The sequence below is a fragment of the Rhinatrema bivittatum genome, chromosome 2 (genome assembly GCF_901001135.1).
Source record: "Rhinatrema bivittatum chromosome 2, aRhiBiv1.1, whole genome shotgun sequence".
NCBI lineage: Eukaryota > Metazoa > Chordata > Amphibia > Gymnophiona > Rhinatrematidae > Rhinatrema > Rhinatrema bivittatum.
Genome location: NC_042616.1, coordinates 711,850,951 through 711,878,251, shown reverse-complemented (window position 1 = coordinate 711,878,251; position 27,301 = coordinate 711,850,951). Strand labels below are relative to the sequence as shown.

Genomic DNA, 27,301 nt, shown 5'->3' with positions numbered 1-27,301 from the left:
CATGATTGTCCTACGAAACTCATGACTATTATGGGATGATTCTTTTGGTCTTCGGGATCGAAAGGGCTGTGTTTGCGATATGCATCCATTAATCGTTCTAGGAAATCTCCTGGGGTCTCATCCCTCTTCTGCACTACATCTTGGATTTTGGCCATGTTCATAACTTTTCTTTTTCCCCTTCTCAAGGCATCTAGGAAAGCCCGTTGATAGGCAGCGATACGGTCTCGTCCATTCGGAGTTTGGTAATCCCAATGGGGGTCTACAACCGGGGCAAGTCCCCTAACGGCAGCATCGGGATCACCGTCTGACCTGGCTCCGTTCCTCGTGGCTTCTTCCATATTTTGCTGTATTTGGCGTCGCTGTTCAGTGGTAAAAAGGAAAGAGGCCAGATGACGGATGTCGGCCCAATTGGGATTATGAGAGGAAAATATCCCGTTTAAGAAGTCGATCATTTGATCTGGTTTTTCAGCGTAGGAAGGGCCAAGTTGTTTCCAATTAAAAAGATCACTTGATGAGAAAGGGACGTAGGTGAATAATCTTATGGTTTGCGTAGTTTGAAAATCATTTTCTTCAGTCGGGGCTACGGGTACAACAGTTGCGGTTTCTCTAATTGGCAGGTGTAGGCTAGCAGCTTGCGTTTTACTGCGAGTGCCAGCTGAGACGGAAGGTCCTGCCTCGTCCTCTTTTTTCGTTAATTCTAATTCTTTTTTTGTTTCATGTGATGTGCTGGGGAAAGGGTCAGGTGGCTCGTAGGCAGGAGTCGGTGGCAAACTATGCAATGGCGGATAGATCGGAACGTAGGGCGGCGGCGCTAAAATTTCAGGTTCATCCGCTAATATGGCCTCTGCTGCAAGCGGGGGTTTAATTTTTTTTTCTGTAGTTTCATCTTTTTGTACTACAAATATGGCCGCCGTCGATTACGTTACGTCGTCCGTACTCAATATGGCCGCCTTCTCCCTTCTCTTCCGGTTTGGGGACTTCCGGCTGCTCGCCTTCTGCATGTGCGCCACCATGACAAGGGCGGCTCCCTCCACTAACTTTTTAGCCCAAGACGGCAGGTCTAGAATAACTGCGATCCATGCATTTATATATGGAATATCTTCGGGGAAACCTGGCTGGCCCTCTTTTGTGACTATAATTCGAACCCTCGAGGCCGTGGAGAATTCAAAAGTTCCTTGCGGGGGCCAGTTAACACACAGACTCGGCCATCGATAGGCACAACGCTGAATCATGCCAGGTTTAGTACAGGTATGTTTATCGAAAACTTCGCCAAAGTGCTCCGTCATGGCTTTTAGTGGAGTGGAACCTCCCCCACCCATTTTAGAATAGAGGTACAGACAAAGAAGGGAAGGGATAGCAGATAGGTAAGGGGTCCGTATCTGCCAGACACAAAGGGGTCACACTCGCCTCGACTAGAACGCGGTCACTCGGTCTAGAACTGCGAGGCCATTCATTCTCTTTCACACAACAAGAAACCTATTCCCGAAATGTCTACCTATTCCCAAAATTCTCAAGAGTTTAAAATTCCAAAAATTTCCGAAATTCCAATTCCAAAGCGCGTGGCCGCAGGAGTGGGACCCCCTACTAACCACTGCGCGGGGTTTGATCAAGGCCCCCTCGATCCATCTTTCAGGATCGGCTTGTAATTTCAGCTTTGTTATCTCTAATTCAGTTCCCACTAATTCTCATTCATGTGAGAAGAAAATTATACTTGCCTGAAACGTTCTCTCGATCGCGAAGAAAGCCTTCTTCCCGAATCACCAGCCCAGAGGTCTCGAGAGGCTTCCTGCGGAACGGTCCCCTCAGAAACCTGATCGCTGAACTCAGCGGTGGCCACTCACCAAGTAAGTCTGGGGGATCGCTCCGCCACCCACCTACCGGACCAACTGGGGGGCTAAAATAGTGTTCCCGGGTACCTCCTGGCTGGCTCGCCAAATGTAACCATCACTAAAAGTCAGAAAGGAGGCCCAGACAACTGATTCGTAAAGATAGACTTTTATTGCCAGCAAGATGCAGCTAAGACAAAGGCTTAGTACAACTGCATGCCACGCCCCTTCAGGAGCGGACTCTTATGCACTTTTCATTTCTTATCTTTCACACATGCGTTCTAAAAATTGCTGAACAAGCATTTTCTAGCGTGGTTTTCAGGTAGGTGTAGCTTATAATCAGGCTATTGTGTCGTCATTTAATTGACGTGTTAGACATTTTATAACGGTAATCGTATTAATACAATACAAATTATTAGAATTACAAAATGGTGGTGCGTTCCACTGAATGTCAGTACGTAACTACGTCACTACGTAATGCGTGCCGTTGCGTTCCAAATGTTAGTATAATCAACATGGCTGTGCGTTTCACTGCTGGCGTGGTTAATCAGAGATTTTCAGGTATCTCGGTCATCGGTCGTCCATAAAATTGAACTCCTTCATTATGAGACTAGAAAACTGAGCATCTGAATGCCAAATGAAACTGAAGGTGGAGAAGTGTAAACTGATAGATGTAGGGAGAATTATTCCTAGCTACATATACACTGTGCTGAGTTCTGTATTAGCAGTTACCACCTGGAGAATGGACCTTGGCGTTTTTGTGGACAATACACTGAAATCCGTAGCACAGTGTACACAAGTGGGCAAAAATGCAAATGGAATGTTAGGAATGATCTGAAAAGGAATACAGAATAAAATGGAAAATATCAAGCCATGGTGGAACTGTACCTCGAGTACTAGGTGCAGGTCTCATTGATGCATGTCAAAAAAGGCATAATGGAGCACAGAAATAAAGGTTAACAAAAAAATATATAATGTGATACCTTTTTATTTGACTAACAACCCATTTCTTGACTAGCTTTCAAGAGCTAATACTCTGGTGTTCTGATCAGAAATCAAATGAGCAAAAGATGGCACGTACCAGGAAGTGTAATGTGGTGCAAAAAGTGAATCATAAAAGGGGAAGTGGTGAGAGAGGTTGGATGGATGATTAGAAGGAAAGAGATAATATAATTTCATGGTTCTAGGAAACCTCCCTCAACTCATCCCAATTTTGTTTTGGGAGATGTCAGTGGTTACTCTGCATCTTGAATAAAAAAGGCTAGAACTGGTTAACCTTGCTATGCAGTAGGTATATATCTACGGATAAATAAGAAATTTTAAGATACTTTAATTAAAAGAGGAGAGATAAAAGAAAAAGCAAAATAGCATCAACCAAAAGAAAATATGAAAATAATATGTAAAAAAAAGAGGAACATAAAAGTTGGAAAAAAAACCTTCCCTCTTCCCCCTCATCTCCCTAAAATCTAAACACTAGAAAGAAAACAAAATCTAAAGTGGGAAAATATAAAAATTAATAAAGACTGACAGAAAATCAGAGGGATCGCTACTGCTCGGGACTTCAGGAAACCTCAAGCAGATGCAAGCGCTGAACACATTTCACAATTGTTCTAATATCTGATTCTCGTCGGCCATTTTAGAAGTCCGACGTAGTTAAAAAAAACCAAAACAAACAAACAAAAAAACCCGTCTATCACCCACGTGACCCGCTCGTCGCTCTACGCTCCCCGCCCCTTAACCAACCCAGTAGCAGGGTTGCCAGGTTTTCATGAAAGAACAAGCACTTTTTTCCAAAAAAACAAGCCCAAAAAAAAGCCCAAAACACGTGAAATTGAAACACCAATGTCTGTGAGTCACATAGATGACAAAGGAGCTTAGCTTTTTGCATGTTTCTCTGTTTTAGCATGTTGCAGAAGGTCTGCATGATGTGCACGAATGTCACACTTGCAAAATTTGCACGTAGCCTTATTCTCATTGCTGAAAACAGGCTGAATCCATGCTTTAAGTTCACGTTCCTCTTCCCATGCTTTGCAGTACTTTTTACTGTATTTAGCCCAGTTCTTTACTGTAGCCATAGTAGATCAAAACCATTTAGTAGTGTAGCAGCCAAGGACGGAAACAGTAGGTATAGACTGGCTTTCTTACAGAGATGATCTTCTGCAGGGAGAAGAAACGAAAGAGAAAAAAAAAGGCAAAATTAGAGGAAAGCAAAAGTGGTGTAGAAAAATAAGAAAAATAGCATTACAAGTTTCCATGTCACATTTTTTTACCTGTAGTCAGCAGGTATGGACAAGCTTTCTTTTTGTCAAAATAAGGGTTTTGTTTTTTTTTATAAAAGGTGATCAGCTACAGGGAAGAAATGAGAAAAAAAAATAGATGAAATCAAGTGGAGTAGAACAAATTGGAGAAATTACTTACCTGATAATTTCGTTTTCCTTAGTGTAGACAGAAGGACTCAGGACCAATGGGTATAGTGTACTCCTGATAGCAGCTGGAGACGGATCAGATTTCAATCTGACGTCAGCCCCTAGTACAGTGATGGCCAACCTTTTGCGCTCAGTGTGTCAAAATTCATAAAAAGACAGAGCATAACTCGGGTGGTGTGTCACTTCTAGAAAAATCCATAATTTTGTGATATTTGTAGCTCTAATAAAACGGAAAATGTCATAATGCCTCTGTATCGCTCCATGGTGAAACCGCACCTTGAATACTGTGTACAATTCTGGTCGCCGCATCTCAAAAAAGATATACAGTATTTTTCGCTCCATAAGACGCACTTTTTTCCCCCCAAAAGTGGGGGGAAAATGTATGTGTGTCTTATGGAGCGAATATAAAAAAAAAACAAACAAAAATCTAACCACCCCCCCCCCTGCTGACTCCCCCAAGACCTGCCGACTTAATTTACTGCAACCCCCACCCTCCTGACCCCCCCAAGACCTGCCAAACGTCCCTGGTGGTCCAGCGGGGGTCCGGGAACGATCTCCTGGGCGTGGGCCGTCGGCTGCCAGTAATCAAAATGGCGCCGACGGCCCTTTGCCCTCTCCATGTCACTGAGATCGACCAATAGCAGCGGTTGGTCCCAGTGACATAGTGAGGGCAAAGGGCCGTCGGCGCCATTTTGATTACTGGCAGCCGACGGCCGAAGCCGAGGAGATCGTTCCCGGACCCCCGCTGGACCACCAGGGATGTTTGGCAGGTCTTGGGGGGGTCAGGAGGGTGGGGGGTTGCAGTAAATTAAGTCGGCAGGTCTTGGGGGAGTCAGGAGGGTGGGGGGTTGTAGTAAATTAAGTCGGCAGGTCTTGGGGGAGTCAGGAGGGTGGGGGGTGTTAATTTAAAGGGTTGGGATGGGGGTTATTTTTTTGAGGGGGAGGGGTTCCCAGAGAAAGAAAAGTTTTCTGATCTGGGGAGTGGACCGAAATGGCCCTCCCCAGACCCGAAAACAAAATGGGGAGAGAAAAAAAAAGCTATGCACTCCCCTAATTTGCTCCATAAGACGCCCAGACGCAGAGCCGGTTTAGCACAATTTATTTTTTTTTTATTTTCCCCCTCTGAATCCTAGGTGCGTCTTATGGTCAGGTGCGTCTCGATGGAGAAGGTACAGAGAAGGGCTACCAAAATGATAAGGGGAATGGAACAACTCCCCTATGAGGAAAGACTAAAGAGGTTAGGACTTTTCAGCTTGGAGAAGAGACGACTGAGGGGGGATATGATAGAGGTGTTTAAAATCATGAGAGGTCTAGAACGGGTAGATGTGAATCGGTTATTTACTCTTTCGGATAGTAGAAAGACTAGGGGGCACTCCATGAAGTTAGCATGGGGCACATTTAAAACTAATCGGAGAAAGTTCTTTTTTACTCAACGCACAATTAAACTCTGGAATTTGTTGCCAGAGAATGTGGTTAGTGCAGTTAGTATAGCTGTGTTTAAAAAAGGATTGGATAAGTTCTTGGAGGAGAAGTCCATTACCTGCTATTAAGTTCACTTAGAGAATAGCCACTGCCATTAGCAATGGTTACAAGGAATAGACTTAGTTTTTGGGTACTTGCCAGGTTCTTATGGCCTGGATTGGCCACTGTTGGAAACAGGATGCTGGGCTTGATGGACCCTTGTTCTGACCCAGTATGGCATTTTCTTATGTGCTTATGTTCTAATATTAATAACAAAGTTATAATTTTAATATGTTCTGTATTTATTAATAAAGCAAAAACAAATAATTATTTACCTTACCTGCTTAGTGACTTTTTTCTGCTGAATTTCATTGGCTAAATCTTCAATTAAAACACTCTCTCCCCCTCCAGCAAACTCTTACTCCCCTGGATTTTCTCATACACACTCATGCTCTCACACTCACTGGCTCACACACACACACACACACACACACTGAACCCCAGGCAGGCTCCCAGTCACTCACACCACTCCCGCTCCATCCTCCAGGCAGGCACCAATTCATTCTCATGCAGGCACCCATGCATTCACACACATACATCCCCATGCAGAGTCCCATTCATTCACATGCACACACTAAAGGCAGACCCCCCTCTCTTTTGCCAGCAACCTCAGAACCTCTCTCATTCCTCTGCTGCCACTGCTGCCGCATGGCTATTGGGGAGGTGCCGATTGCTGCTACTGACACTGATGCCCATTCTGCTGCCTCCTGTGTGCAGGCCCCGTGGGCTTCCATTTTCTCCATGCTGATCTCATACATTGTGAGATCCGCATAGAGAAAGTGCTATTCTTGCACATTCCCAAAGATTACATGTGCCAATCACTAAAAAGTAATTTATTTTGTTTTTTTACCTTTGCTGTCTGATCTTCATTTTCTAATTGGTTGGTCACAGGCTTTTTTTTCCCCACCTTTCCTTTCTTGTTTTTTTTGCCAATTCCTTTTATATTGTCTTTTTTTCTGTTTCTTTTCTCTCCATCTTCTTCCCTCAAACACACAGGTTCTCATTCTCACATGCTCTTCTCTCTCTCACACACACACACAGACTCTCACTGGCACATGCTCTCTCTCATACAATCATTCATACACAGTCTCTCACTGGCACATGCTGTCTGACTCTCACACACACAGGCTCTCTCTCACTCCCACATGCTGTCTCTGCAAACATTCAAGTCCTCACTCTCACACACAATCTCTCAACTCATCTCATACACGCACACACACACACACCCTCTACAGATCCTCAGCCTCTCTCTCACCTCTGGGACTCCTCTTCGCGGGTCGTCACAGGATGGGCTCTGCGGCAGCCCTGCTACCAGGCCTCTTCCTCTTCTCGGGCCGCTGCGACTTGGGATTCACAGCTGCCCGTAAACGCAAGTGCTGCTCCTCTTCTGCACACGCCGATGCTTCACCTCCTTCCAGCCCACGTGGCTCCGGCAACGTTTACTTCCGAGGCCGCACAGGCAGGAAGGAGGAGGAGCATCAGCGCGTTTAAATGTGATCTTTTTCTTCGGGCCATGGCCCTGCCTATCTGCCTGTCGCTGCGCCCGGGGGCATTGGGGAGGTGGAGGGGACTGGAGGGTGGGGGGGATACTAAAAAACTAGTTTTAAAGGCTCGGCGCAGCCGATTAAAAAAAAAATTCCCGATAGTCCACGAAAGGCTGCGTGTGTCAGCAAACAGTCTCGGTGTGTCACCTCTGACACGCGTGTCATAGGTTAGCCATCACTGCCCTAGTACACATACCCCTGCAGGAAGTGCAGCTCCTCAGTATTCTTCCTTGAAAAGCGTTGTGGATATATATGTGACTGACTGATTAACTTCATATTATGGTTAAACTTAACTAACTTGTTAGAACGTTAAACTCGATTAAACTCGATTAAACTTGATTAACTTGAACTGATTGGTTGACTATAGCTGGAGACCGCCAGTGTACTCAACCGGAAAGCGTCGACACCGGGCAGGGTGGACGTCTTAGGTAAATAAAGACATGGCTTACCCGTAACTCATTGGCACAGTGCCTCAGGGCAGCCCAGGGTGGGATGCTGAGTCCATCTGTCTACACTAAGGAAAACGAAATTATCAGGTAAGTAATTTCTCCATTTCCTAGCGTGTAGCAGATGGACTCAGGACCAATGGGATGTATAAAAGCTACTCCCGAATCGGGTGGGAGGCTGCCCGGGGTCCACTTAGAATTGTCCTTGCAAATGCCGTGTCCTCCTGAGCCTGTACGTCCAGACGGTAGAATCTGGAGAAAGTGTGGAAAGAGGACCACGTTGCCAGATGTCCGCAGGTGACAGCATTCTAGTCTCTGCCCAGGACACCGCCTAGGCTCTGGTTGAATGGGCCTTGACTTGTAGAGGTGGTGGTTTTCCTGCTTCTACATAGGCCGCCTTAATGACTTCTTTGATCCAGCGGGCAATGGTTGTCCGCAAGGCCGCTTCCCCTTGCCTCTTTCCGCTGTGAAGGACAAAAAGGTGGTCTGTCTTTCGTACCGGTTCCGACCTTTCCAAATATCTGGCTAGGAGTCTGCCGATGTCGAGGTGACGTAGGCTACGGTCTTTTCCCGAGTTCTTCACGCCGTCCATCGTTGGTAGTGCGATGGTTTGATTGAGGTGGAAGTGTGAGACCACTTTGGGGAGGAAGGAGGGAACTGTGCGTAGTTGGATGAACCCCGGGGTGAATCTGAAGAACGGTTCACGGCAGGACAGTGCTTGTAGCTCCGAGATGCGACGGGCCGAACACACGGCCAGCAAGAACACTGTCTTTAAGGTTAACAGACTGAGAGATAGGCCTCGGAGGGGTCTGAAGGTGGATCCCGCTAGGAACTCCAAGACGAGGTTGAGGTTCCACAGAGGTACCGTCCATCTTAGAGGTGGGCGAATGTGTTTGACTCCTTTCAGGAAGCGTGATACATCCGGGTACGAGGCTATGCTGTTGCCCTTGCTCCTGGAGCCATAGCATGACAATGCTGCTATCTGTACCTTGATGGAATTGAGGGACAGACACTGCTGTAGCCCATTCTGTAAGAATTCCAGGATCACGGGAACTCTGGAGGGGCGTGGCTTGACGTTGTGGTCTTCGCACCAGGCCTTGAAGACTCTCCAAATCCTCATGTACGTTAGAGATGTGGAGAACTTGCGTGCTCGGAGGAGAGTATTACTGCCCCCGAGTATCCGCTCTTCCTCAGTCGAGCCCTCTCAATGGCCAGACCGTAAGCGAGAATTGAGTCGGGTCCTCCTGAAGGATCGGGCCTTGTTGGAGCAGGTCTCTGTGCGGCGGCAGGGGTAGTGGGTTCCCTGCCAGCAGTCTTCTCATGTCTGCGTACCAGGGTCTTCTTGGCCAATCCGGGGCCACCAGGAGAACTAGTCCCCTGTGTCGCTGTATCTTGTGAATGATTGCGCCCAGCAAGGGCCATGGCGGGAAGGCGTATAGAAGGGTCCCCGGAGGCCAGGGCATCGATCCCCTGGGACTGCGGGACCCGTCTGCAGCTGAAGTATCTGGGTACTTGAGCGTTGGATCTGCTTGCCAGAAGGTCCATGTTTGGGATCCCCCACCGATTCACTATCATTTGGAAGGCTGTGGATGACAGTTTCCATTCTCCTGGGTTTAGACTTTCTCTGCTGAGGAAGTCTACCGCGATGTTGTCTTTCCCGGCAATGTGGATGGCCGAGATCTCCTGAAGATTTGCTTCCACCCACGCCATCAGGAGGTCTATTTCTAGGGACACCTGTTGGCTTCTGGTTCCGCCCTGTCGGTTGATGTAGGCCACCGTCATGGCGTTGTCCGACATCACTCAGACCGTTTTGCCTCGAAGTCTGTGGGCAAACCGCAGACAGGCTAATCTGGCTGCCCGTGCTTCTAGGTGGTTGATGTTCCATCCCGCCTCTTCTGCGTTCCACTGCCCTTGGGTGGTCAGCTCTTCGCAGTGTGCTCCCCATCCGTGTAGGCTGGCATCTGTGGTGAGCAGGGTCCAGGTTGGGGAGGATAGGCTTGATCCCCGGCTCAGGTGGCTGTTCTGCAGCCACCACCGTAGCTGGGTCCGGACGCTGCCCGGGAGTGGAAGGCGTACGGTGTAGTTCTGGGACCGTGGACTCCACCGCGTTAGAAGTGAGCGCTGTAGAGATCTCATTTGTGCTCGCGCCCATGGCACTACTTCCAGCGTGGACGCCATCAGTCCGAGGACTTGCAGGTAATCTCATACTGTGGGACGAGGAACGCTCAGCAAGGTCTGAAGCCGGCCCCGCAGCTTTGACCTCCTTGCGGGGGTCAGGCTGACCTTGTCTTCCTTGGTGTCGAATTGGACGCCTAGGTATTCCAGCGACTGTGCGGGCTGGAGGGAGCTTTTGTTTATGTTTACTACCCATCCTAGGCTTTCCAGTAGTGCTATGACTCTGCTGGTTGCTTGATGGCTTTCCTCCGGTGACTTCGCCCTGATCTGCCAATCGTCCAGGTAGGGATGAACGAGGATTCCCTCCTTCCTGAGTATTTCCGCCACTATTACTATTACCTTGGTGAACATCCGGGGTGCTGTGGCTAACCCGAAGGGTAGTGCCCGGAACTAATAGTGACGATTCAGGACCTTGAAGTGTAGGAAGCGCTGGTGTTCCTGATGCATTGGGATGTGTAAGTAGGCCTCCGACAGATCCAGGGATGTGAGGAACTCTCCTGGTTGTATTGCCCGTATGACAGATCGTAAGGTTTCCATGCGGAAGCGGGGAACCCTTAGGTGGCGGTTGACCGACTTGAGGTCCAGGATGGGCCTGAATATGCCCTCTTTCTTGGGTACGATGAAGTAAATGGAGTAATGTCCAGTATTCATTTCCCGTATAGGCACTGGGGTTATGGCCTCGAGGGTCAGAAGCCTGTTCAGTGTAGCTTCCACTGCCGCCCTCTTGAGGGGGTCGTGGCAGGGAGATTCCACGAATTTGTCGGGGGAAGTTCGAATGAAGTCCAGGTAGTACCCCTCCCGGATGATGGCCAGGACCCATTTGTCCGTAGTTATCTCGACCCATATGCGGTAGAATAAGGCTAGTCTGCCCCTATAGCATCTTCCCTTGGATGGGTCGGCTGATTCTCATTGTGGGGTGCGGCCGGAGCCTGCACCCGCACTGGTTCCTCTCTTGGTGTGCTTGTTCCGAAAGGACTGGCTCCTGCTCGTAGGGCGGGGTGCTCGATAGTTGCTTTTGAAAGGGTTGAAGCGCTGTGAGCTTCTGCCTCTGGCGGATCTGTGGAAGGGACGTTGGTTTCTCTTCGTGTAGTCTTCCGGCAGGCGCGGTAATGGGGAGTCACCCCATTTGTTGGCCAGTTTCTCTAGTTCGCTGCCGAAGAGGAGGGATCCTTTGAAGGGCATCTTTGATAGACTCGTCTTGGAAGAGGCGTCTGCCGACCAATTTCTGAGCCAGAGCTGTCTTCTGGCTGCCACAGTGGACGAGACTCCTCTAGCTGTTGTACGCACTAGATCGGAAGCCGCGTCGGTGAGAAAGGACAGAGTTGATTCCATGTCCTCTTCCGGGGTGCTGTTCCTGGCTTGAGATAGGCAGGCACACGTCACCACGGTGCAGCAGGCCGCAATCTGAAGGGACAGAGCTGCAATCTCGAATGACTGCTTTAGCAAGGCTTCTAGGCGCCGGTCATGAGCGCCGCTCCTCCCTCCACTGGGATGGTAGTGCGCTTAGCGACCGCGCAGACCATGGCGTCCACCCTAGGGCACGCCAGGAGTTCTTTGGTCGCTGGGTCCAGGGGATACATGGCCGACAATGCTCGACCCCCTTTGAATGAGGACTCTGGAGCATTCCACTCTAGGTCAATTAGCTGTTGTGCCGCCTGTAAGAGAGGAAAATAGTGAGACGTCTGACAAAGGCCCTCCAGCAGGGGGTTCATTCTAGGTTCCCCTGAGGGCCCTTGGCCCGGGATAGCGAGTTCCGTTAGACATTGGGATACTAGGTCCGGGAGCTCATCCTTTGTGAAGAAGCGTCTCATGGTTCGGTGTGGCTCTGTCCCCGGGGGGAGTTCCCCTTCTTCCAGGGGCTCAATTTCCTCTTCAGAGTGGTCTGTGTCCTCGTAGGCAGAACTTCTGGACGGTGTGGACCTGTGCCTAGGCCTAGAGGGTCCTGGGGCATGAGGGTCCTCCGGAGGCGCCTGTGGCTGGACCTCCCGGGGTTCAGTTTGCATCCTGACAAAGGCGTGAATCCCCTTGAACAGCTCCACCCAGGATATCGAAGCTGGGTCTAAGTTGAGGGGCGCCGGTTCTCTGGGAGTCCCCGAGTGCGGGGTGGACTCCCTGAGGCCTGCTAGGTCTGGGGTGCCCCCTGAAGAGCTAGCATTGGGCCCTGGCTGGAACGGCCCTGGCCTGGATCTCCCAGGGCCTCCTCCAACTATGCGGACAGGGCGTCGGCCTCCTCGCTCTGTGCGGCTCTGACATGGCATGCTTGGCAGAGGCCTTGCACTTTTATGCCCGACTCTGGAGGTGCCATGACTGTGGCCGCGTGAGCTTTTGTGCGCTCCAGTGCGCTTCAGATATGCGCTGAGATGTGCGCCTAGCCGCAGATATGCGCCTTGTTCCGTGCGCGCAACTTATGCTCGTGAGGTATTATGTGCGCCTAAGTTTATGCGCACAAGGGACTTGTGCGCCTAGCTCAATTGTGCGCTCGAGTTGAACGGCGAGGCGGGTCAAGATGGCGACCTCCTCGGAGGGTCTCCACGTGGGTAGACCCTAGGGAACAGCCGGGGCCTAGCCCTGCTAAGGTGGATCAACCCAGTGGCACTGGCTCCGATCGGTGGCCTGTGCTCCTCTTCGATCCTCGGAGACTGTTTACATAGAAGATTTCTACCTTACCTTGTCTTCGGCGCTTCCTGGTTTCGTCCCAGGCGGTCTCCGGCTGCGGGGGGAGAGGGCAAATACCTTCATCGCCGCGCTCGAGGAATGCACCTGCTGCCTCTCAACCGTGCCCGAAATCAGGGGCTAAGTCCCTGCTGAGATTTGGCCACCGGACCGAGGCTCACCTGTGAGGGACCACGGAAATCACCTCAGGAATCTCAACTGGGGGAGGGACCCGAGGGTATCACCGCAGGAGAGCGGGGCTAGTCTTCAGGTAAACTTTTCTTCTTAAATTTGGGTTTTTCCTTGAATTTTGGTTCTAACGCTCAGAGAGCATGCAGATAGTCCCTAACTGCTTTGGAGACGGAAAATACTGAGGAGCTGCACTTCCTGCAGGGGTATATGTACTAGGGGCTGACGTCAGATTGAAATCTGATCCGTCTCCAACTACTAACAGGAGTACACTATACCCATTGGTCCTGAGTCCATCTGCTACACGCTAGGAAATAAGATACCAGCCCCTCACACTCATTCCCCTCTCCGAGCACATCCCTGGCCCCCACACACTCACTCATTCCCCTCTCCGAGCACATCCCTGGCCCACACACACACACTCACTCATTCCCCTCTCCGAGCACATCCCTGGCCCACACACACACACTCACTCATTCCCCTCTCCGAGCACATCCCTGGCCCACACACACACACACTCACTCATTCCCCTCTCCGAGCACATCCCTGGCCCTCACACACACACACACTCACTCACTCACTCATTCCCCTCTCCGAGCACATCCCTGGCCCACACACACACACACACTCACTCATTCCCCTCTCCGAGCACATCCCTGGCCCTCACACACACACTCACTCACTCATTCCCCTCTCCGAGCACATCCCTGGCCCTCACACACACACACACTCATTCCCCCCTCCGAGCACATCCCTGGCCCTCACACACACACACTCATTCCCCCCCTCCGAGCACATCCCTGGCCCCCACACACTCACTCATTCCCCTCTCCGAGCACATCCCTGGCCCCCACACACTCAACTCATTCCCCCCTCCGAGCACATCCCTGGCCCCCACACACTCACTCATTCCCCTCTCCCCACCCAGCACATCCCTGGCCCCCACACTCTCATTCATTCCCCTCTCCCCCCCAAGCACATCTCTGGCCCCCACACACTCACTCATTCCCCTCTCCGAGCACATCCCTGGCCCCCACACACTCACTCATTCCCCTCTCCGAGCACATCTCTGGCCCCCACACACTCAACTCATTCCCCCCTCCGAGCACATCCCTGGCCCCCACACACTCACTCATTCCCCTCTCCCCACCCAGCACATCCCTGGCCCCCACACTCTCATTCATTCCCCTCTCCCCCCCAAGCACATCTCTGGCCCCCACACACTCACTCATTCCCCTCTCCCCACCCCCCTCCAAGCACATCTCTGGCCCCCACACTCTCATTCATTCTCCTCTCCCCACCCCCCTCCAAGCACATCTCTGGCCCCCCACACTCTCATTCCCCCCTCCCAACATACTAATTCCTCCCCTCCTGATACCTGGCTGTAGCTGCACCGTCTGAAGATTCCTTTGCTGTTGCCCTCCAATGCCCTGCTGCTGGCCTTCCCGTTCCAGGTCTGCCAACAAAAATGTGTTCGCGAGGTATCCATCAACAAGGCTTGCAGCTCGCTATTTGAATCCTGCTCTGATTGGCTTACTGCTATGGACAGCCTTCATCGCAGCAGCAGCAGCAGCCAATCACTGTAACATCAGAGCACAAGTCCCGCCCAAAAAACCGCGACTGGCAGAAAAATAGCCCAATTAAAAGCAACCAGCGAATCGGAAAAAAAAATCCAATCTCGCGGTAAATAAGCGAGGTTAGCAACACTGCCCAGTAGGCACTGCGGCAGTTGAGCCAGGATGGCGTCGAGGGTACCGGGTAAGCATTAGAAAGAAGCAAAAAAAAAAAAAAAAAACAAACCGAATGAAAGGAGGCGGCGGTTAAAGATATAGTGGCTGGAGCACGCTTCAGGCGTTGGGGTGTGGTATATTTACGCTTTGACGCGAAGAGGGGAGTCTCGGGTTTCGTGATTTCGCGCGGGGGTCGGTGTGTCCTTGCTAGTCCAAGGATGAGGAACACTCGGGGAAGGGGAGTAGGGCCCGGGTTCGTCTTCTTCCCCCTCCCCAGCCTTAGTCGTTTGTACGTTTTTCTTACTGAAAAATGTAGGACTGGGTGATTTTTCTCTCAGATGGGCTATTTTAAAATTGTACGAATCGAGGTTTGTCAGGTGACGTGTTCGATAGTCCTAGGTTCTGGTATCATTTTTTTGGGGGGATCAATAAAAAGTTTTAAGCATGGATTTTATGAGCTTTCAGGGCCTAGTAGGTCTCTTCTTTAGGTGTCTGTGCCGCAGATGGAGAGAAATTGCTTTTTAAATGCCAACATTTTTTTTTTTTTTTTTTTCTGTAAAAGACCCATACAAGGCCCTGAAAACTCATAGACAATTGTATCCATATTAGGTTTTTTTGTTTTCTCTTCAGTTATCTGGTAAAATCTGTGATAATTGCTATATGTAACTTCTTGAAGGGGCACATGAAATGATAGAGAATCTGATGTTCCCTATACGTACCCAGATCAGTCCAGACTCCTGGGTTTTGCCTCCCTTCCAGCAGATGGAGACAGAGAAAGTTTCGCAGACACCACCTCTTTACCTGGTGTGCCACCTGCAGATCCTCAGTATTTCTCTGTCTCCAGCATATGGAGGATGTGCAAAACCTGCAGTTCTCTGTACGTACCTGGATCAGTCCAGACTCCTGGGTTTTGCCACCCCTCTAGCCCCTCCTCCACAGAAAGATCAGTCGGGGAAAAAGTGCAAGCAGGAGATCCCTGCCCCCTGCTGCAGCTTGTGTATTTACCACAAATGTATTCCAAGATGGCCACTGTTCCTACACCCAGCGGGAACGGATCAACTGCCTCCCGCTTCACAGCTCTAGGACTGCCAGACCCATGCTGAGAAGATGCTGTTGCGGGCCCCCCTCCCCCCGGATGTGTCCTCCCTACCAGAAAGGCATCAGTAACAGTGGCCAGCTCTAGAGAGGCACGTGGCACTCTCCACATGCTGCACATCGGCAGCATGGCCCATGGCCCAATTCCAACCGTGCAGCACACTCTGGAAAAGGGGGGATGAGCTGGGAGCTGCAACGGGTGCTTGCCGCTTGACCAGAGCCCTTCTGCCACCGACGGGGGATACCTCCCTTTTTTAAACTTTATAAAATAGACAGAAAACCAATAGCCTTAGGGCCCAGAAATGTTTCTACTTCTCTAGCTTACATTAGAATTTGGAGGGTCTTTGAGGCCTGGTGTTCTGAGCGAGCTACTCAACTGCTTAAGGTGGATATTCCTTTGATTTTGGAATTTTTACAGGTTAGCTTGCTTTAAGGGTTTGGCCCTTAATACCTTGAAGGTTCAAGTTGCAGCACTGGCTTGTTACAGGGGAAGAGTAAGTGGAGGGCCAGCCGACATGACTTATTTTCTGCAAGGAGTTAAACATCTTCGTCCTCCGTTGCAGCTTAAAGTGGTCCTGGAGTTTTTGGCAGGTCCGATTTTTCGACCGCTGCATACTCTTTCCTTGTGGCTGCTTATTTGGAAGACCGTTTTTATGGTAGCAATATTATTTCCACAGATCAGCAGGTGAATTAGCCATACATTCTGGGGATCGTCCTCCTATCCTCTAGGTGGCGGAGCTCCTCAAAGCACACAGAGCTGAGCTGTATGTGCCTGCCTGTGTACATAACCACATTTATTTATTTATTTAAAATCTTTTATATACTGTCGTTTAGTAATGCACCATCACAACGGTTTACATATGGGCACATATATTTGGTTTGGTTACAAATGAAATTTACAAAAGTGCCATTACAATGTCGGTACATGCTCATATAAAAAAATGTATAAGAAGTGTGGCATGGATCTAGTCCATGTATATGATTAACATGGTAATCATACAAGGGTTATGCTTAAGCTGGAGTTCTCTTAACTTAATTATTGAGTATAAAATAGCATAAAGGTTGTGGACCACTCATCTAGGTAACCTTGTCCTGAGTTTTTCATTCTCTGTTCTCACTCTGAAATGCTTTTCTGAATAGCCAGGTTTTTAGACTTTTTTTGAACATTTTTGGGTCACTCTGTAATCTTGTCTCTAGGGTCAGTGTGTTCCATAATGTTGGCCCGGTAGGCGGTTCTCAGCCTCCTTCAGTCTTCATTTTTCCGCGTCGCAATTTTCTTTCTCTCTCCTTATTTGCAAATTAACTGGACCATGGAGTGTAAAGTTCACGACCGACCCTGGGGGAGCAGCCTGAATGGAATGCCATTTTCAGCTCAGTGGCAATGCACTCTTATAAGCCCTTGAGGAAGTGAACGGGGTGGATTCTCGGCATGGAGAGAGCACCTGACTGATGATTCAGCTGTGACGCTGCCCCCCAAGGACTCTCAGTTTTCAAGCGGGCCCTCCAGGGCGGGGATGTCCCAGGCCCTACATCAGGGGCGTGGGGGAGACACCGGCACATTCAACTGACTTGTTTTCATGTGGGGATGCAGTGATGGTGTGGCGTAGGAATCCCGTGACATCCAGTAAGGCAAGCTTTGCAACCAGGCCAGTCCTATGGGGCCCTTCTGGTTTCGACGTGGCCCCTGGGGGTGAGATGTTTCAATCCACACTCATCACAGCCTCTGTCCGGCAGAGTTAGGGAGGAAAACTTTTATCAAATCACGCTCACCCCTACAGGAGGTCACGTTAAGTTCTGGAAGATTCAACACAGCGTGCACTCTCAGGCGGAATGTCGAATGCAGATGTGCAGTGTTACAGGAGCACCTCCTTCTCGAATTCAGGTCACCACTCCAAACATCAGCCCCCTGTGCCAGCAGTATGCTGAAAAGGGAAAAAAAATATATATGTATGTATAAGGGGGACCTGCGCCATCCATGGGCCTGGACCATGTAAAAAAAAAACAAAACGGAAAACCGCCATACAAGCCGTTACGGCTGGATGAGTGACAGAGCTCGGAGACCAGTGAAATCTTCCTCCTCTCAGATGGTCGCATAGATACAGAGCAGCCTTGACCCAATAGTCCTAGAATGCTCCAGCAGTGCCTTACCCGCCGAGTTCCTGCTTAAGGGTTTCTGGCGTGGAATCCCCGTGCTCGTCATCCCAGACAGTCCACCCGGAATTTCAAACTCTAAATAGAGCCATCACCAAGACGAAGTTGGAGTGATTCCCTTCATCCCATTTTGACTAGTGATAACTCAAGGGCTGGAGTATGGACTGGCCCGCAGGGATCTAGTCTGCAGTCTTGCCTGCAATTGCAGCCGGCAGTGTATTTTACACCAACTGCGGGGAGCTGCTGCTCCAGTCTCTTCCACGACCCAGCAATAATTCTGGGAGTGCCCAAACCGTTTCTACCATTGAGAAGAAGAATAGTTTTCAAGGACTCAGCAGGGAGCTCAAAACGAATCCCCTAGAACTCATCACATCTTATGTACAGCTCAGCGACCAGGGGTCACAGGGGTAATTTACGTTCACATGTCCAACCACCATATCAGCTTGTTGGGCTTTGCGATAAGGCCAAGGAGTATCATGGCTAATCCATAGAGCATCTTTGTAGGCTCTTCTCGTCTCAAGCGCCCAACCAAATATTTGTCATGGGGAATGTCCCGCCTCAAGGGAAAGAAGGGAAAAAAAATACAGGAACCCCTTATCTGCAGCAACAAGATACGGGTTGCTCCGGGTATCCCTCGGCAATTCAGCCTATGGGACGACTACTTGTGACAAGGGTTGGTGACCAACAGAATGGCAAATGCACCCTGCGGGATGTGTGGGACCTGAGCATATGGGAACTACAACTCCCGCATCTCCCATCATGATGAAACAATGCTATCAGGGACACGGAAAAGGGGCCACAACGAAGGTTGCACCCTCAGACCTCGATAGGGATGTCTCCTCGATAGTAAATTCAGTGGGGCATTTCGAAGATATGTCTTCAAGCAAAATCAGAAGTCATGGTTAGAGGTTCTTCACAACCAACGGATGAGAGTCAGGTTCATAAACAAATCACTAGAGGATGGTGTGCACCAGGAGATATATGGGAGGGGAGCCTGCTACATTCAACGGGCTCATTGCTCCATTATAAATGCAAAAGTAGACAGTACCAACCTCGCCCTCGGAATGTTGGGATAATCTTGATAGTGGAAGTACATCTATCTTGCCCACCTGTCAATCCAAGCCCGACTGTTACGGGACAAGCTCCTTCTCAACCATACGATGAGGACATTGAAATAACAGTCCTAATACACCTAAAACTCACCGCAGACAAGCCAAGGCATCCGGGTATCCGCCGGGGAATCTCCACTTGGAAGGATGATTAAGCCAAGAGGGCAGGTATTCAGGATGGGCGGAGAACACAAAGTTATCCTTATCTCCTGGCCCCCCCAAGACAACTTTAAATATCTTTACTTGTTGTGTCAGTTGGGCCTAGCAACAGCATCTGATGGAGGACATGTCAGCGCTTTTGCAGCTTCCCACTTTCCCTTTGAGGGCTTCCTGGGCGCTGCGCCACACTTTTTCACAAAGGTATTTGTTAACGGTGCTCACCAGCTCAAAGACCACCCTATGGGACCTCAACTTCTGTTTGGAACAGCTGATACTACCGTCCCTTGAACCATGGACAGTTGCCATACGAAATATCTCTCCTGGGAAGTGCTGATTGGTCGCCTTAACAACAAGGAGAGTCAGCGCACTGCAAGTGCTAGTTCACCATTTACCATACTTGAGTTTTCAGCATGTTAAAGTGACATTGGGAACACTCCCTTTGTCCCTTCCCAAAGTGCTAACAGCTTTCCACCTTAACCAATCAAGCAACCTCCATCCTGAAGCCATAAAACCAAGGAGGAAAGACTGTTTCACACATGGGGCTGTAAGTGTGCTTAGCTTACTGTAAGGCTAATACATACTCAGATTCCAATGCTTCTCAGCCTCTTGTGCCCTTTAACCCAAATGCTCCTGAACTACCAGTCTCCTGGAGAGTCTTAGCGGATTGCATTTCTCAACATATCCTAGTTTGTTATACCAAAGAGTTGAGACCTTACTGGCATTACCAAAGGCTCACTAAATCTCAGCGATGGCAGCACCCATCACCCGATAAGCAAAGTATCTATTCAAGGCATATGTACATGGTCATCGTTGCATACCCCTACCTTGCACTACTGCTTAACCAGCAGATGGCCATAGATGCAGCAGCGGGCCGAGCCATTTCTTTGGCAGGAACATACAAAAGAGACTGCCCGCAAGGATGTGACAAGTTGCGCGCACCCTCTAATAAGTCCTGGAATGGATTACCATTGCTTCCAGAGACCAGGGGGTGCCCAACCTAGCTAGGGACTCCCCAGAAAGTGTGGCTAATTCACCTGCTTATCTGTGGAAAAGAGCAAGTTTCCCGTTGATAGCAGGGCTGAATTAGCCATGCTGTCTGGGAAGCGTTGCAACCCAAAGTAGGCGGAGTCTCCTCAGCTAGTACAGAGCTTTGACTCTGTGCGTCTGCGCGGTGGTGTTCCCGCGCGGTGGTGTTCCCGCGCGCGTCCCTCTCCTCTTTAGTTTCTTTTTTTCTATGAGCCAATCACACGCGGGGTTATTCTCTCCTTACAATTTTTCTCCTCACAAAATATCTTTTTCAGCGATTTTCGCAGTTTTTCAACTTTTTCAATTCCAGATGGCTCCCAAGCCGTCTGGATTTAAATATTGTCAATGTGGCAAAATTATGTCCGTTACAGACGACATAATTATTGCTACCTCTGTTTAGGCCCAGATCATGACCAAAAGTCGTGTCGAGACTGCGGCCGCATGTCTCCTCGGGCCCAACGCCACTGAGCAGCGAAAATAGAGCGGCTGAAGATGGGCTCCAATGCCCCACCAACATCGGCCCATTCTTCACCGAGACCGGCGAAGACAGGTAAGGCCCATTCAACATGGGCTTCCTCCCTCGGGCCTTCCGAAATGGGAAGAACCAAGCTGCGCTCTAGCTTGGGGTTTCAAAAGCCCCAACTACCCTCGATCCATACCGGGGCTCCGGAAAAGAATCGAGGAAAGGGAGATGCGTCAAAGAGTTCGGGGCTATCAAAGCCAATCGAACTCCACCTTTCTGTGCCGAAAAAACAAGCGTCTACGACGCACGCTCCGGCTCATGTGCAGAGCGTCGATACGATGCAGGTCGCTTCGACGCATGGCGCCGCCTCGAAGCAGGACATTGCTATGACGCAATGCTCCATCACGAAGCAGGGGGCCGCCATAAAGCACACCATTCAGTTAGAAGACGACACCTCTTTGACGCATGGTGCAAAACAGGCCATATACTCAAAACATTCATCAACACTTGAAACAGCCACCAAGAAAATACCTACGGGGCATGCTTCACTCATGCAATCTCATAGCAAAATACATCCTTCTTTTTTGGAACATACTCCTTCCAAAAGAACAGCAAAGAGAAATCATCTGGAATATTCTCCTACTTCCTCTGCATCTAGCCGGGAAATTGAAGTGGAACTTCTCTCCGACGCAGAATCAGTTCCCTCACAACATTCTCCTCTCAGTACATGCTCCTTCTCAGCAGGATCAGCACTACCTACACCAAAACAAGCCCACGCAACTTCCAACATTTACTGTGGGAACACTTCACAGGAGGATACATCACTACATGCCATCTATCCTCCACACAAAAGGCAAGTGCTATCCTCATTTTTCCAAGACCTGGAACAAGGAAAACAGGTTCCACTAGTGGTCTCTCCACACACTTCAACACCCCCTTCATCAGATCCTCTTACCGGGGACAACAGCTCAGAACCCGAGCATCACCCAGCGAGCCCTGTTTCACAGGTTTCTACGGTTTCGTCTAACTCTTCTACCGGATTTCCTTCAGATCCCCAGAGGGACCACAGGAGCCTTATTCTCCTCCTGAGGACTTAACCTATTCCAAATTCATTGAAAAAGTAGGTACCCTCCTCCAAGTTCCAACAGGACGAATCCCAGATCCTAGAACTGAAATGATTGGCATTCTCAAAATTTTTGAAAACCCGGCTGAACCAACTGCCCTACCATCGCATTCGGTATTGCAAACCTCCTTTTAAAAAATTGGAAAACCCTATTTTCCACGACCGCAACCTCCAGGAAGATTGATATTAAATATAGGATTCGTAACTCTTCAATCTATGAATCTCCTCAGCTTCCTCATCAGTCGGTAGTAGTAGTAGAGTCAGCTCTTGCAAAAGCAAAACGCTCAAAACTACACTCCAACGTCCCCTCCAAATAAAGAACATAAATGTTTGGACGACTTCACAAAGAAGGTTTATCATTCCTCCATGTTGCCATCTAGAATTCAACACCATCAATTTTATACTACACAATACTTATTTGAGACTCTTCAAACACTTCGCCCACTTTGTCTTTCACAAGACAATATTCTTCCACAACCATTCCTGGATTTAGAGGAAGGACTTAGACATTTGCTCAGATCAGTTTATGAGTCATTTGAGTCCTCTTCAAGAACCTCCGCTTCGGCCATAGCCGCCAGGTGTCTAGCTTGGCTTAAAGCAAGCACTATTCGCACCGATGTCCATGACAAGTTGGCAGACGTTCCATGTGTGGGAGACAATCTTTTTGGTGACCAGTTCACAGATACAGTGCAGCGGTATAATCTCTAACCTTCCCATCGGAATCTCACAAATCTCAGCAGAAAGATTTTCAGCCTTACCGTCGTCGGTATTACCCACGGTCATATTCTAGACCATACGCACAATATAGGCCACATCCGTATGTACCTCCCAGGTCCACAGCCCAGACTACACCCAGGGGAAGACCCAGACAACAAAGACAACAGAAGCAAACAATGACAGCAAAAACAGCAATCATCTTTTTGAGTTCCATCCAGCCACTGCAATCTCCAGATTTCATAGGAGGGGGGTATCCAATTTTTTCTAAACCACTGGGAAGCCACCACTTCAGACAAATGGGTGATCAACATTATCAGGGACGGTTATCATCCCAGTTTCAGAGGGATTCCACCCCTTCCTCATCTGTTTCCAATACGGGATGCACCTACCCATTCATCAACCCTCCATGTGGCGTTATCCAACCTACTACTTCAGAATTCTATTCAAACAATCCCTCTTCAACATCAGAATCAGGGATTTTATTCCCCATATTTTCTAATTCCAAAGAAATCGGGAGGCCTCCGGCCTATACTGGATCTCTGCCTCCTGAATCAACATATTCAGAACGAGAAGTTCAAAATGACCTCTCTCAAAAATATCCTACCTCTGATACAACCCCAAGATTGGCTATGTTCCATCGACCTGAAGGATGCTTACTCCCACATACCAATTCACCCTTCCTCTTGGCAATACCTTTGTTTTCAAGTTCAGAGTTCACACTGCCAATACAAGGTACTCCCATTTGGTCTGTCCTCAGCCCCAAGGGCATTCACAAAATGTCTAATAGTGGTGGTGGCTCATCTCAGGAAACTTTCAGTCCAAATATTTCCTTATCTGGACTACTGGTTAATAGTAGCTTGCGATCCGTCCACCCTCAAGACACACACGTTACTTACGATCAATTGCCTTCAAACATTAGGATTCAGAGTCAACTTCGAAAAATCCCAACTCCAACCTACTCAGATACTTCAGTTTATAGGAGCTCTCATGAATATGATAGAAGAGAAGGCCTATCTTCCATCAGACAGGATGCGCACTATTATGACTTTAGCGCACAGCCTACTCAACAAACATCTGCGTGCCAAATCCTTCAACTTCTAGGGCATATGGCGGCAGCCATCTACGTAGTTCCCCACACCAGACTGCACATGCGCCGCTTACAGTGGGGACTAAAGACACAGTGGTCTCAGTTTCTACAACCGCTCACCTCCAAGATTCACATTACCAACACGATGAAGGAGGACATTCGATGGTGGCTCTCTCCTACCAACCTATCGACGGGAGCCCCTTTCCGTCTACCTCCACATCAGCTCACGCTTACTACGGACGCGTCCAGGAAAGGTTGGGGAGCCCACCTAGGCGACCTAAAGACACAAGGTCTCTGGACTCCCCAAGAGTCTATGCACCAGATCAATCTCTTAGAGCTTCGGGCGATCTGGAAAGCACTTCAAACCTTCTCCACTCAAATCCAACACTCAAACCTCATGGTGTATACCGACAACCAAGTGGCAATGTTCTACATAAACAAAGAAGGAGGGTCCGGTTCTTGGATTCTGTGCTGGGAAGCACTTCGAATACTTCATTGGACTCTCAAGTTCCAAATCTCCCTCCAAGCCACTTACCTTCCCAGCCTAGACAATATCACAGCAGATCGTCTAAGCCGAGTTTTTCATCCACAGAAGTGGACCCTGAATCCAGAGGTAGCGGAAAACAATTTTCAGCAATGGGGTTTTCCGTCAATAGATCTTTTTGCCACAGAAAGCAACAGACAGGTTCAAACCTTTTGCTCCATTTATCCCAGCAGCATACGGTTTGCCCCCGATGCCTTCCTCATTCCATGGACGACAGGCGTGATGTGTGCTTATCTCCCATTCCACTAATTTCTTGAACAGTTCAGAAGTGCATACAGGATGTGGCGGACATGATACTCATTGCTCCAGCATGGCCAAGGCAGCCATGGTATGCGTATCTGAAACTGCTTTCCATACACCCACCAATACTGCTACAAAACCTTCCACATCTGCTAACACAAGAAGGAGGCCGTCTTCTTCACCCGATGAATCAATCGCTTCATCTCACAGCATGGAGATTGAACGGCAGGTATTGAATCATCTTAATTTACCCACAAGTGTGGAAAACATCCTAATCACATCCAGGAAACCTTCTACCAGATGTAACTATACAGGCAAATGGCATCGCTACCTATCCTGGTGCACTCCTAGGAACATAAATCCTTTCTCCGCTACCGCCGCACAATTATTACGATATCTAGGCACCCTGTACGAAGCGGGTCTAGCTACCACTTCAGTCAGAGTACACAGCGCTATAGCTGTGTTCCATGAACAGCATAATGATCTGCCTATATCGAATCACCCACTGATATCTGGACTATAATTGTTTAATCTATTGTTTAATATGCATCCTGTTATTCCTTTTTTCACAATTGTTAAATGAAGTACTATTTGAATCTTGTAAACCGTTATGATGGCGTCACAGAATGACGGTATATAAAACTCAACAAATAAATAAAATAAATAGATTCATGAAAGGCATGTTACGTCTTCGCCCGCCAGTGACCAAACCACCAGTACCATGGGATCTCAACGTAGTTTTGGAACAGCTCATGCTATCACCCTTTGAACCATTAGAGACCAGCCACATAAAATATGTGACATGGAAAACAGTTTTTCTAGTGGCTGTTACATCAGCACAGAGGGTCAGTGAGCTCCAGGCATTGGTTCACTACTCCCCCTATCTAGAGTTTTACCATGACAAAGTGACACTTCGACCTCACCCTACCTTCCTCCCTAAGGTGGTTTCCCCTTTTCATCTCAATCAAACCATCACTCTCCCCATTTTTATGCCAAAGCCGCATGCCAATGCCCGGGAGAATCTTCTACATACTCTAGACTGTAAAAGAGCTCTAGCTTACTACAAACAAAGGACTCAGTCCACTTCTAGGCACTCTCAGCTGTTCCTTTCCTTTAACCCCAACTATCTGGGCCAACCCGTTTCGAAAAGGACTATAGCCAGTTGGTTATCACAATGCATTCTATTTTGCTACAATAATGTTCTATCAAACTTGAAAGTAAACCTAAAGCGCGTTAGATACGCGCCACAGCAGCATCAGTTGCTCACTTGAACAATGTTCCACTATTGGATATCTGCAAGACAGATATCTGCAAGACAAGACTTTTAGTCACACTATGCTCTACAACAACAAGTGACTTCTGATGCAGCACTGGGCTCTGCAGTCTTATCTACATTAAAAAAGATATGAGACTGTCTACTACTTCAAGGGTTGCTGTACCAACCTTCAAAAACATTATACATGTACGCAACCCGGGAGCTTGGGACTCCCAGAGAGCATGGCAAATTCAGCCCTGCTATCGACGGGAAAAAGCAAGATTGTTTACCATAAACGGTGTTTCTGTAGATAGCAGGATGAATTAGCCATGTGTTCCCTCCCTCCTCCCTAGATAGTCATCTACAGGACATCTGCTGGTAGAGGTGCACAAACCACTCATTGGGATTGACCTACCCTTCACTAAAGGAAAGGTAAGTAGTAATTTCTTCTTTCATAATATTGCCTAATGATACTTAACTCCGTAGCATAACAAGCAACACCTGTTTTTAGGTAATGAGTTGGTAGTTTTTAGCATATTTGGCAAAGGTTTACATGTTGTGCAGTCTAGTATCAACAGGTTACCTTTTGTTTTCAGTTTCAACAACAAGCCGTTTGTTAGAAGGCTTTCGCAAATGGTATTACAACGCAGCAGGGTTCAACAAACTTGGTAAGTATTTCTAACAGCAGCTGCAGAATGTTTCTCGTTTACATTCAGGTATACATAAACATTTTTACAAAAATTTCTGAACAGTAGTGAACATAAATGTCAATTCACTTTGATTGTCCACTAATAAAAAGATAGCCAGAATAATCCACAAGTGCAATAAAAAATGTCTGTTGATAAAATATAGATAGCAAAAAAATATAAGAACATAAGAAATTGCCATGCTGGGTCAGACCAAGGGTCCATCAAGCCCAGTGTTCTGTTTCCAACAGAGGCCAAACCAGGCCACAAGAACCTGGCAATTACCCAGACACTAAGAAGATCCCATGCTACTGATGCAATTAATATTAGTGGCTATTCCCTAAGTAAACTTGATTAATAGCAGTTAATGGACTTCTCCAAGAACTTATCCAAACCTTTTTTGAACCCAGCTACACTAACTGCACTAACAACATCCTCTGGCAACAAATTCCAGAGCTTTATACTTTTATAGCACAGAAATACTCATAGTTGCTGCAGGCTTTGCTGCAATCTGTAGGTATAATTCACCATGATTGCAATATGTGCAATATGCATCTTGACTTAGAACTCCAGAAAAACTTAAGAGTAAAAAAGACCACTTTACCTTTGTTTCCAGGCATAGGAGCACTGTTGTACAGTATTGATACCGAGGAGTCAAAGCAAAATTATACAGAACATTTACATTTGAAAACTTTGTTTAAATATTCATTAACATATACTGGCAAAACATTTGTTACACTATCCATGCAGCTTCCAGATGTTAGGATACATTCTGTACAACACTTTTTATAGAAATTGCTGTAGGTTCCTAAGTTGTTGCATAGTTTCTGGATTTAAAAGGGCAGAATTTTGTTGTAGAACTGAAGATGATGAACTACAATTTGTACCATAGGTGATCTATGTTGCCCAACATTCTGGGCCTGATGGATTCTCCCAGGACAAGCAGAATGGTAGTCCTCACATGTGGGTGACATCATCAGATGGAGCCCTGTCACGGAACACTTTTGTCAAAGTTTCTAGAACTTTGACCGGCACACTGAGCATGCCCAGCATGCCATTAACCCTGTAGCCACGAGGGGTCCCCCTTCAGTCTCTTTTTTTTTTTTTTTTTTTTTTTTCCCATGCAGCAAGTAGCTT

General features: G+C 48.3%; 1 protein-coding gene and 1 long non-coding RNA gene across 3 annotated transcripts in view; one reads left to right on the top strand and one right to left on the bottom strand.

Annotated features, from left to right (window-relative positions):
* Positions 1 to 1,979: 1,979 nt before the first annotated feature.
* On the bottom strand, positions 1,980 to 14,291 carry LOC115085568. The gene is made up of 3 exons (XR_003854897.1): positions 14,158 to 14,291; positions 4,097 to 4,172; positions 1,980 to 3,983 (listed from the first exon to the last, which is right to left on the bottom strand). It is a non-coding gene; the product is annotated as an uncharacterized LOC115085568 (long non-coding RNA).
* A 131-nt stretch (positions 14,292 to 14,422) lies between these two features.
* Positions 14,423 to 27,301, top strand: part of LOC115085567 (cytochrome b-c1 complex subunit 7) — a 30,422-nt gene continuing 17,543 nt past the window's right edge. The window contains exons 1-2 of one of the 2 annotated variants that reach the window (XM_029591750.1): positions 14,423 to 14,537; positions 26,075 to 26,146. In XM_029591750.1, coding sequence (XP_029447610.1) covers positions 14,519 to 14,537; positions 26,075 to 26,146 — 91 coding nt within the window. In that variant the 5' untranslated portion in view covers positions 14,423 to 14,518. The remainder of the gene's footprint in view (positions 14,538 to 26,074; positions 26,147 to 27,301) is intronic. The other variant, XM_029591752.1, reaches the window with a different exon arrangement.